Source organism: Pongo abelii, chromosome 11 (assembly GCF_028885655.2).
Source record: "Pongo abelii isolate AG06213 chromosome 11, NHGRI_mPonAbe1-v2.0_pri, whole genome shotgun sequence".
In the NCBI taxonomy this organism is placed as follows: Eukaryota; Metazoa; Chordata; class Mammalia; order Primates; family Hominidae; genus Pongo; species Pongo abelii.
Window position 1 is genome coordinate 62,765,770 of NC_071996.2, and position 12,508 is coordinate 62,778,277.

The 12,508-nt window shown below is 38.0% G+C and overlaps 1 protein-coding gene across 27 annotated transcripts in view; it reads right to left on the reverse strand.

Moving 5' to 3' along the window:
- The window catches only part of RBMS1 (RNA binding motif single stranded interacting protein 1), a 221,515-nt gene that overhangs the window by 9,402 nt on the left and 199,605 nt on the right, over positions 1-12,508 (reverse strand). For 7 of the 27 annotated variants that reach the window (XM_009237772.4, XM_063712827.1, XM_063712819.1 and 4 more), the window contains exons 7-11: positions 6,025-6,140; positions 4,074-4,123; positions 3,854-3,947; positions 1,337-1,384; positions 389-439 (exon numbers count right to left, since the gene is read on the reverse strand). In XM_009237772.4, coding sequence (XP_009236047.1) covers positions 389-439; positions 1,337-1,384; positions 3,854-3,947; positions 4,074-4,123; positions 6,025-6,140 — 359 coding nt within the window. The remainder of the gene's footprint in view (positions 1-388; positions 440-1,336; positions 1,385-3,853; positions 3,948-4,073; positions 4,124-6,024; positions 6,141-12,508) is intronic. The other 20 variants (XM_009237775.4, XM_063712831.1, XM_063712823.1 and 17 more) reach the window with 3 other exon arrangements.

Consider the following 12,508-nt stretch of genomic DNA (forward strand, 5'->3'; position numbering starts at 1 on the left):
CAAGTAACACTGATGAAAATCTTCATCTCGGTTTTGAACTTTATATCTGCATTAAACAGAATGTAAAAAATGAAAGCAGTTTTATCCCAAGTACTATTAAAAATGTAGCCTCTCATTTGAATGATCTCTAAAGAGCTGGTATGAATAAGAAAATGGTACCCTGCCTCAAATATGATATATTTTAAGTTCTTATAGAAAATGTAACTTAATATCTTCTACCAAGTTGTTTTATAAGGATGAGAAGTTTTATAATGAAATTGTACATTCTCATATTCCATGTTTAAAATTTCCCAAATCCTATACCACCCTTGGCAAATGGTTTTAACCCAGAGAATATATACACATAACTTACTTGTAAAACACAAAGTCATTAAGATGAAAAACTTACGGGGTGCTGTAGAATATATGGTTGAGGTTGCATCCAAGAAGGACTTTGCACCTAGAAAAGGGAGGATTTCAAAAGAAATATTGATTTTCATTGTAAAGCTTACCTATTTCTTTAGAACTCTTTTTAATCATGTTAAAAATCTACAGAAAGAAAACAAGGAAACAACACTATCAATGATTAAAAAGATTAAGGCAGTCAGAATTCTTGGCAAACTGGTCACTCTGAACAGGATGAAATGATTATTTAGAAACAATTTCTATTTGCCCACTCAAGAACTAATTGTTGAGTATCAGGCAACAAAGAGAAAAAGGAGAAAAAGACATGGGCCCCACCCTCAAGAAATTTACTATCTATGCAAGGGAGATAAACACAGCAACAACTCAAATAAATAGTGAAAAGTGTTAACAATCAAGGTATGAACTAGGTGCTTTAGAATTACAGATGAATAACGATTAATTCCAGCACATCTTATTAGAAGCTAACCCTTAAAGTATGTGCTTATTTAATACAAAAAAAAATTCAATTTCTCTTTCATACCTAGGACATTAACTTTAGAAATCTTGCATTGTGGTCAACAATTTCTAGTTAGTGCAGAAAATAAAAATCTGAAATTCAGATTAAGGAAATTAAACTTCAGTGACTAGATTTTGACATCTATAGTCAAATGGGCATCCACACAGTAGACCCTCTGAATTGAGAAATAGATGTGAGAGTCAGGTTTTGTGGCAGGAAAGAAAGCATGTGTAGTCTGCCACTCAAGAGAAAAACATATCAGCCCATTTCTTGATGCCCAGAGCTTTCCAGAGTCTAAGTAATTTTATAATAAGTTTCAGTTTCCAATTCTTAACAACAAAACCCTCCTGCATTTTATCCCCTATTGTTAACTTCAGAGGTTCAACAGAGAGGATATGGGGAAGAGTCATGGGGGAAGAATGTATTGTGATTTACCTTGATAGCAGAGCCCCGATACTTGTTTTCTCTGGTTTCCTTTGCCACCTAAGGCAGACCAAAGTTAAGTGCTTCTGCCTTGTTAACATTTCAGTTATCTGGACTGTAGCCTTTCCCCATTGGGGTTGGTGGTTTCTTGCAGCTGCTAATTTCTCAAATCCAATTGCATAAGCTTATGGTGGTTTAGTGGAGAAAGGCCCACTCCAACACGAGTGCAGGGCCCTCACTGGATATATGATGGGAAGGCAAACAACTCCCTACAGACCCTAATTTGGGCCAGATGCCCCCATTTTTTATATGCTTCAGTGGTCTTAATAATCTAATAGCTTATAGCATTACAGGATTAGGGAACTATGACATCTAATTTTCTTTCTTAAGCAGCAAATCAGCTGCTGTCAATTTCTATTCCTCAATTTTCTAATTATAAAATGGGAATAATAATGTTTTGTAAACTCTTTACTATTGGTTCTTAACTTCTTTAGGTTCATGGAGCCCTCTGAAAACCTAATTAGGGAAATAGAACATTTTTCCCCACTTAATTGCACATACACAAGCAACATTTTGCAAACAACTTAAGGAGTCACAGATCACTTAAAGCTCATCCACTGACCCTACTAGGTCCCTGAACTTACGTAGTTAAAAATCAGTCTTCAAGGCTATGGCACTGAGTGTCAGGCAATGCAATGAAATTCCATATGTATCTTAGAGAAATACAGAATGCCCAGGAGAGGAAATAAGGCCTCTGAAATAATATGTTGTTTCCAGTTAGCTATATCAAATCTATTACTGACACAGATCTCCTAATTTTTATTGTACAAAATGGTTCTGTGGCCAAAATGCACACTGGTTTTATATTAAAGAGGGAAAAAGAGGTGTTGGAGAAATGTGTTAATAGCTGTAATATCTATAGCAACATAAATTCAAATTAATACTTACAATCTTTCATTTGCCCGAGAATAACTTACACTTGCCCCTATTTTTAGTGACATATAAATGACAGAGGTTTCCAAGTTCAGACAGTTAAGAAAGACTACCTTTCCATACCAGACACAGGAATTGTTAATTAGGGAAGTGCACTAGAGCAGATCTCACTGAGTCTTATACAGTCAAGGAAAGGATAGGAATCCTAAATCCAAAACAACTAAAGAGGCATTAAATTAGTCAATACTACGCCCAGCAGAATGAAGCACCAGAATAAGTAACATAAGAATCCAGAGAGAATAAAGAAAAGAAAATGAGTGACAACTCAGGGAAAGGAGGCTGTAAGAGCCTAGAAGCTTAGGAGACTGTGAATGATAATGCCAGCCCTCAGTTTTAGTGCATCTAATCACTTCTGTTATTCAAAACCATTTTTATGTTTTTAGACAGAATTAGTTATATGACATTGCTTATTTTGGACAATTCATTATTTAAACATATAACTAATGTACTCTTATTATCAGCCACCTAATCGTGCATATTAATGATAATAATCATAGCTAACATTAACTGAGTGATAATGATATGCAAGGTCCTCGGCTGGGCTCTTTATACAGTCTCATTTGGTTTTCATAATTCTCTCAAGCCTATGAGATAGAAACTATTATTATCCCCATTTTAAAGATGAGGAAACTGAGGCTTATAAAAGTTAAAGTAATACAACTATTAGATTACATATTGTAGTCCTCTAACCCCAGAAATTAGGACTGCAACAATCTAATTCAATTGTTTTAAAATCAAGAATACACAAAAATTTAGTCACACAGGATCCTGACGGTCAACAAAAGGGAACTCTGCTCCCACATGTCTGCAATTGAACTCCATTATAAGGTTCCTATCTGGGTCCAGGAAGCAATCCTGTTAGAGGTTTTCTGACACAGGAGGAGAAATGCATGTACACTACTGGGTTCATGGCAGACAGGAGCTACCTCTGCATTAAAATCAAATCAAATCTTGAAATACAAGACACTTCAAGAGTTTTTGTTTCAAAGTTGGGAATTTATTTTAAGGTAAAGCCTCCTCATGTAATAACCTAAACAGGAAGTCACCTTTTTGCTTTTATATTTTTACCTCAAATGTCAGCTGCATTGCTCACTTAATGCTACCTACTAGAGACACATCTTTATGTATTACCATGTTTACTTGTTCTTTTATCAGTTCCTGCTGATGAATAAACAAAAGCAAGGGTACACACCTATTCTGTATTATATCTAATGGCAATTATCTTAAGTTTCAATTTTTGGGACACATGGTGTCCAAAAGCAGGGCCCCTTGGTGAAGGAAGTGTTTGGGTTCATTCCAATTCCAAAATGCTATGATTCCAAGGACTGACCACTGACATTTTCCCTTGCTTTACATTCTCCTATACATAAATCACTCTGCCAAATACAAAGCAGCTCATACTAAATAGGGTATCCAAGCTGCATAATATTTGACTCAAATTTCATAAACACTCAAAATTTTAAGACACATAAAAATGTAGCAGAGATTCATGGTCCGCAAGTGGTTATACTGCTGACGAATCCTAAAGGTACAAACCTGGTAGGCAGATACAGGAGATGCAATATAGGGTGTAATAGAAGTTTGAGTGATCATTCGGTTTGTAGCAATACTGTATGGTGAAGGATAAAATCTAGAACAAACACAAAAACCTTTATTAAGTAATCCTTTAAATAGAATAATTCATGGAACAAATGTCTGATATTTTCCACCTTCACATTTTCCCTCAAGCCATTATGGATTTATCTTAATGACATACCCGTTCTGTATAGCAGCTGTAGTTGGGTCGTAAGTAAGTGTCATTCCAGCCTATGGGAAAGAGAAAGAAATATAAACATTCATCTAGAAAGGCATGATTTAAAAATTCTATTTTTAGCCGGGTGTGGTGGTGTGCACCTGTAGTCCCAGCTGCTGGGGAGGCTGAGGTGGGAAGATCCCTTTGAAGCCCAGGAGTTCGAGGCTGTAGTTAGCTATGATTACATCACTGCACTCCAGCCTGGGCAACAGAAGGAGACCCCTGTCTCTTAAAAAAAAAAAGGGGAGGGAAGGGAATTTGTACTTAGAGTCTAGTAGCATTTGATAAAATTGGGAGTTTCTGTTAGTCAAAATGACTAAAAATATGAGAATTAATCTCTGGACCTGCACTGTCCCATGTGATAGTCATAAGCCACATGTAGCTATTTAAAACTACATAAAAAATCGATCTCTCTAGCATAGTAGCTACATTTCAAGTGCTCAGAGAGCCACCTGTGGCTGGTGGCTGTTATTGGACAGTGCAGATTCTAGAACATTTTCCCTAGACATTCTTGGATCAATATGTTATTGTTTTTAAAATAATAATTCATGGGAAGTCAATACAGGGAAATGGAGGTCCAACATTTTATTAGGAAATTGAGAGTTTTAATTAAAAAAAAAAACTATTCAAAAGAGAGGTGAAAAAAACCCCAACTCGGTGATAAATGTACTATTTATATATATTTAGATTATTATTTAGGATAACTTCTAAATATTATAAATATAAACCCCTCTAAGAAACCATGCCAGCCTGGGCAACATAGTTAGATCCTATCTCTATAAAAAATTTAAAAAATTAGGCCAGGCACGATGGTCCACGCCTGTAATCCCAGCACTTTGGGAGGCCGAGGTGGGTGGATCATAAGGCCAGGAGATTGAGACCATCCCGACTAACACAATGAAACCCCATCTCTAGTAAAAATACAAAAAATTAGCCAGGTGTGGTGGTGGGTGCCTGTAGTCCCAAGCTACTTGGGAGGCTGAGGCAGGAGAATGGCATGAACCCGGGAGGCAGAGCTTGCAGTGAGCGGAGATCGTGCCACTGCCCTCCAGCCTGGGCGACAGAGCAAGACTCCATCTCAAAACAAAACAAAACAAAACAAAAAAAATTATTTTAAATTAGCCAGGAGTGGTGGCATGTCCCTGTTGTCCCAGCTACACAGGAGGCTGAGGTGGGAGGACTGCTTGAGCACAGGAGTTCGAGGTTGCGGTGGGCTATAACCATACCACTGGACTCCAGCCTGGGCAACAGAGACCATGTTTCTTCCTTTCTGTTTTTTTTTTTTTTTTTTGAGATGGAGTCTCACTCTGTTGCCCAGGCTGGAGTGCAGTGGCATGACCTTGGAACACTGCAGCCTCTGCCTCCTGGGCTGCAGCGATTCTCCTGCCTCAGCCTCCTGGGTAGCTGGGATTACAGGCATGCACCACCACGCAGGGCTAATTTTTGTATTTTTAGTAGAGATGGGGTTTCGCCATGTTGGCCAGGCTGATCTCTAACTCCTGATCTCAGGTGATCTGCCTGCCTTGGCCTCCCAAAGTGCTAGGATTATGGGTGTGAGTCACCGCGCCTAGCCTACAGAAACCCTGTTTCTGAAAAAAACCAAAAACAAACCCAAATCACTTGTGTTTTTCTTATGGCAATTTAGAATGCTCTTCTACTTCATGTATAGCTAGCTGGTAAACACAGCTGCTTCCACCACCTATTGGTCCATCTGGAGAATCACTCCGTTATCACCATATATAATGAAAAGAATTTTAATTTGACATCACTTGAATTATAATGTACCAAAAGGAAGATTTAATCCTGGCACCTATTTCAGAAGTGTGCAGCCAAGTCAAGATGCCTTTTTGTGTTACTTTTCATGTGGGCATTCAAGATCACACACCCCCCACTAAAGTTTCAGGAAAGGACTTACAAGTCTCACCTCTCCTTCTCTATGCCATGGTCTTCCATTAGGGATGTATTTGTTTGGGTTCTGTCTCTTTTTCTGTCCTCCATCAGCAAACTTACACAATAAAGGTTCTGTGGGGGCTAAGTAAACAGAGAAAAATAAAATGAAACCACAATGACATGTGTATGTGGATGACAAAATGTATTACAAAAATAGGAACAGTGTTCATGCTACAAGAAAATTCATACAACACTTTTAAGGCAAAAGTAGTTTACTCAGACCTTTGTAAAACTGTCCACGGTGAAAAACATAGTGCAGAAAAACATACTAGTTATTATTTCTGAACATTTAAAGAACTATTCTGAGGAAGCAAAAGAATCTTTTGATTCACTTTCACGCTTAAGAGCAGACACATTTCTTTTGGTTTTGGGCCCTCTCCAATTCCACCTCTGGACTGTCACCAAAATAATCTTCAAATTCAATAGGATTGTGCCATCCTCTCCTCCCCCAACTTAAAATGGTCCCTTAGCTTCCCATTATAATTCCTAAGAGGGACCCTTCACTTCTCCCAGTAGAAAACAAGTCACCTCTTCACTGCTCACACACATATTTTTATTCACAATTTGTAACAATTGGTGAGTATGTTTACTTGTTTGGTGTCTGTTTCCCCTTCTAGACTATATGCCCCATGGGGGCAGTAACATTTTCTGTTTTGTCTATCACTGTATCCCCAGTGCCTAAGTGTCTGGACTTTGTAGTTGCTTATTATATCTTGGTTGCATCAATGAATGAATAGAAATAGGTCTCATGTTTATTTTTGGGATACGTCAGTGAAGATGGCTGTTGTGAGAAAGCTAAAAATACTCGTCCACCCTATTTAAAGGTTTTCCTGTGCCTTTAATCATACAACTGGGTATTGCTTTACTATATATCTATACCACCATATATAGATCTGTGTATTATTACTGTATTACTTATAATATATATTACTATATATCTATACATTTATATAAATTCTTCTTACAGAATCCATGAGGCCAAAACAGAAAAGCAGAAGATGTAGAGAATATTTTCAAGGATATATACTCATTAGAGTTAAAAAAAAAAAAAAAAAAAGTCTACAGACAGCACAATAGGGCACCAGCGACTTTTCCTTTTCTTTGCTTTTCTGCAATGGAAATAGCAGTGTATTCCAGAAAGTTGTGCATTTTTCTGTGTTTCTAGTTAATGTAATAAAGGCAATCACACCTTCCTGTCTGGTTCCCACATTCTGTCCTTTGTCTACTGTAGAACCATGATTACTACTTTCAAGTTCTGTTTCAAAGTTAAATAACCATGAAGAGAAAAATATTACTTGTGGAAAATTTACTCCTTTCTCCTGTGCCTCTTATTATCCTAATTCATCTCTTATTTTATTTCATGATTACCCACCCACTAATGACAGGGTGGAAGCAGTAATGTCTTTCAACACTTCTCTGCCAAAAAACAAAACAAAACAAAACAAAAAGCCCAACTGTAACTCCTTCTGGGTGAGCTGTCTGGGCTGCCGCCTGGCACTCCTTTCTTCTTTCCCTGGTGTGAACCACTCTGGAGGGATGGGTTGGAATGCCAACTCACTTCTGAATGACAACTGGACTATGGGTATGAAGAGTCAGGAACAAAAATGTTAGGTGTCTGGTGAGACTATCAGCAAGCCTTGGCCCAGATCTAGAGAGGTTTATCCACTGACATTTGAGGTTGTAAGATGTTGACTCCACATAATCTCGTAGAGCAAGAGAGAAGATAATAAATTTGGTGGTGCTGGCACATAGTGGGTCTTCTCTAAAAAGAGGTGCTTTTATCTAGAGGGTTTATGAAAACTAGGTCCTAGACTCAAATTTAACCTTTTTTTTTTTTTTTTTTTTTAAAGAAGTTACTTGGCTCAGCAAGTGATCCCAACTGGCCGTTTTTCTCCACTGGCATAATTTCTTTCAGAGACAGTAAATGATCAGGTTGGACTCATTCTAGAAGTTCAGTGCAGGCCACCTAAACAGGTAGGTGTGAATAAAAGCAGGTAAGCAGCCAGACCCTGATGCCTGCCTAAGCTCAACATGTGCTGAATGACCAAGTGTCCCCATCTGTGGATAAGGTGCTTCTAACACATTTTCCTTCATCTAGACTCCGGCCTGTCAAAGAAAAATAAATCTCAGGTGACAATAAAGCCTGCTAAAAATGCATAACAATGAGGTAAACATCAAGTGAGTGATGACATATTTGCAAATAGATCATTTAAAATAAACAAATGGAAGAGGATATAGCTGAATCTTTCAAAAAACGAATTATATTTACTACATGATTCTATGCTGTCATTAAGCTATTTTTTCCCCTCTAAAAGCAAAAAGGGAAGCAGTTACAACCGTTTGTATACTGGCAGGCATTTCATATCTTAGGAAAACAAGCTTTTTAAGAATTATAACCAGTAAAAATGACACATTTCTGAGATAGTTGCTGGCTGCTTGTTCAGGGAAATGGGAGTACCCCAATATTCCATGTGAAGCAATATAAAATTCTAACAGCTTCTTTCCTCTTTAAAATTCTCTTGGTCTATTTAACCACCAAAATTTTAACTTAATGTCCACTATGTGCCAAGTACACAAGAGCTGGGGATACAGTGGTAGATAAAATAGGGTCCTTGCCTCCCTGGGGCTTGCAGTTTAATGGAGAAAAGAGTGTACCTGATCTCATGAAAACCCATTTAGTCATTTACGGAACAGAGCATTGTTTTTAGAGGTATTTGTTTTCAATAAAAATGCTAACCAGAAGCAAAATACTTTTGATGCAGAAACAGCTGTACTTTGACAACTGCTGTTCCATTTATTTGAAGGACATTATTAGAAACAGCTTCTCCCTATAAGTTCTTAATGTTTTACTCATTACAAAGATTGTCCATGTACCCTAGGAAAGCAAATTACATGAAGATTTAAGAAATTTTTAGGTATTTTAGGGTGGCAAAAGGGCCTGACTTACTGTAATTGATAGGTGGTCTTACCATGATGTTGAGCAAGGGTTAGATGATCTGTTAGATTTTTGGGTAGGAAAAACAAACAAAACACACAGATGTCATGATCCACTTATTTTTAAGTGTGTGTGAGCTTGTTACAAAATGAGAGATCCTCATTTGGCCAGCATCTCCTGTGGCTTCTACCAAACCAGGGGTAGTCCTTAGTTTGCCTTTTGGAGCTGAATATACAGGTTCCAGATTGAAGAATCAGGAGATCCTATGTGATAGCAGCTTGTTCTATAGAGCGTAACTTTCAGCTGAACTCCAATTGTTCTTTACAAGGGAGAGATACCGGAAGACTGACATACAGAAAAGGAAGTGCCATAAATACTAGTCATATGACTTTGAGTGATATGTAAGTTTGGCCAAATTAATATAAAAATTAATATGTAACTGTCAATCTTCTATATGCATGGTTACTTTTCCAGATTAGCAACTTTTTACCTTATTCTGCAAAGCAGTGATTACAAAGAATTCTGACAAATGATTTGTGATTTAAGATGTATTCCTGTATTAAAGTACTATAAAAATTATATAACCTACCCTTAAATCAACTGATTTTGCCAAATATGCAGAGCATTCTAGGTTAAATTTCCCCTTAATTAGTTGTGATCTTTTGGTTTTGTAAAGGGATTCTCATTCTCATCACCCAAAACTAAAGAGTTATTTTCCTGTTCATCAGAACCAACAGGAACATGCATCTCCAACAGCTTGAGAACTGCAGTGTTACCTTGAGCATTTGTTAAAGGCCCCAGGCAACACTGCAAAGCAAACACTGATCTAATATTTTCTGGCATCTCTTAAGAGCCATCTAAGGTAATCATGTCACTAGATTCTCCAGTGTGCTCTCAACAGAGCTTTGAAAGTGGGATGGTCTCTTACACAAGCTTGATTTTGTGGTACTAACAATCCTTCCCGAGAGACTGTGTGCTCCATGGATAAGGCTCAGGCTGACTTGCTGCCCATCTCCACCAAGTATTTTCCTTAACGATCTCCTGAAACTTAACTCTACAGTGATTTGTGCTCCAGTGTCTTTCCTTGATATTCGTACTAAAAAATCACTTCGAGAATGCCTGCTTTGAGTAAGCACTGTAGCTCATGATGAGATCTGCAAGTCCTCCTCACTTATCAAACAGCTTGGAAGGACTTGGAGCTCTCTAGAGTTTGTAACAGAACCGATCTTTTCCTCAGTAGGTTCTAACGAAGGTCTTCTCCATGCTTTTCCCCGTCAGATGCTGACAGCAGTTAACAGCTGGAGAAACTGCCACTTCCAAACTTCCATCTTTCTAGTTATGCTGTAATTTTATCCTAATCAAAACACTGTAAAATGTAAACTGCCCTTGATAGAAACTTCTCCATCCACTGTGGAAAACTAGTCCACTCAGCAACTGTAATTAGCTTTCTTTCTGATAATGTTGGCTACTTTCAACACTCCTCAACTCACAAAATGCAAGGAACTAGCTGCTGCTTTTAAAACATTTCAGTAAGGATCCAATAAATATTATCTATTTTTTATGGGCACAACATCGTTTCCTGTTTCAGCCCTCTCCTTTTCTAACTGAATTCTGTTGACTTATTCAACCACTAGGAAGAGCTACAGCTTTTCTCTGTGGACCTTCTTCCTCCCGAGGCTGTTTAGGTTTCTCCTCCTCCCCTGTGCCTTAGGTAGTGTTTCTATCTCCAATCCAGTTTGAGAAGAGAGTAACATTTGTAATATCGTCATGTTACAATCATGTTACCTGATTATACATAGTCATGCTTTGCTCCTGCTGGGTTTGAGTTTTCTTCTTATTGAAATTCTCCTTCACCTCACTTCCCAACCCATCCACTAAGAGTTGTTTATCAGTAAAACAATGATTTGACAATATTAAAGTCATATTAAATACAAAACAAAAACTCCATACCTCCCATGACTCCAATAAACACATTTTAATTTTCTATATTTACTACTTTTCTAAGTCTATGTAGAGCCATTTATTTTTAACATTTGCAATGATAGGTCCTTTTTTTCTACCATTTATGTTGTGGGTCCTTCCCTACCTTGTTTAATGGTGACATAGTATTTTATTTGTATAGTTTATTATTGTAACTAACACTGCAAGAACATCTGTGTGTGGATCTTAATCTTTTAATTCCAGTGCCAACTGCTATAGTGGTGGGTATACCGTATGGTGGTATTCTAACCAGTATTCTAACTGGCTCATAATTAGTCTCTAAGGGTTTAAAATTCTGCTTTTGTATTTACTTGCTAGTGACTCTGGGAAAGTTATTCAATGTCTCTGGTCTCATAATCTCTGAAATGGGGATGATAATAGTGCCTACTTCAAAAGATTGTTATAGTTAACATAACAAGTGCTTAGAACAGCTAGTGTTCTTACTACTGTGGCAACAGGGGCAGCTCAAATTTTTGAATTATGGCTCCTCCTCTTGTTTTCGAATTAAGAAAAATTCTCAGGAGAGGGACACTTCTGGTTCAGAAGGTCTAAACACTTGGGGACTGGCCTGTTATCCATGGGATTTGAATCTGAGAGATTTAAGGAGCTGGCTAGAGTTGCTGCCTTGGCTTCTCACAGAATGAAGAAATGTTGAAGTTATAGTTAAGGATAAAGTTACTCGTCAATGTCTTTTAGAAAACTGTTACACAGTAACACCTACAACTTCTATCCAAGAGCCTTGTGCTTTAATAAAATCTTACTCCACTATTTACTCCTCATTGGCAGAACCTGATCGTGAAAGGGTGTAAAATGTTGATTTGTGAGGCTGGCTGTAGGCTGGGTGTGATCGATGGTGATAATTGTTATAAGGCAGCCTCACCATAAGCCTGGTGTGGGGACTAGAACACTGGCACATCTCAGGTTGTGGGCCCCTGTCACTTTTTAAAAACTAGTCTTCTCCTCTTCAGTAGGAATGAATTTGAATTCTGGATCTGCAAGACTGCCCTTGCCCTACTGGCCACCTAGGCCTGTTCCAGCGCTTTTGCTGTCACAACAACAATTCTTCTTAAGAGTATAGCCCTTGAAAGGTACAGCTCATGATGCCGTGTGAGTTCAGATCCAGTTCTGTTGTATGTACCGGGTGAGGGAGATACGTGACTGCACGTCCTGAAGGTACCAGGGACATTGCACATGTCTTCAAGTATTTCTTTTGTCCTAGAGCTACCAAAATTTTCTGTTTTTACAGGGTAACAACGCTTAAGAGAAATATTAAGGGAATAAAATGGGCAATAAAAACCTTTGAAAAATCTCCAGGCCTTTTACTAGATTCATAATTTTCCCTCTAAACATTATCTTTTCTGCTACCTGGCACAGGACAATGCCCTCATAATATCACTATACACACAGAGTTATGAAATGTGGGCAAGAGCGGTTTTCAAGCCCCACTGGACACATAACTAATTGGAAAAGTCAGAGTAACACAGAAAGCAGATGTAAAACAAGCTGAAGTCTTTGAAGGGAGTCTGCCAGCAGA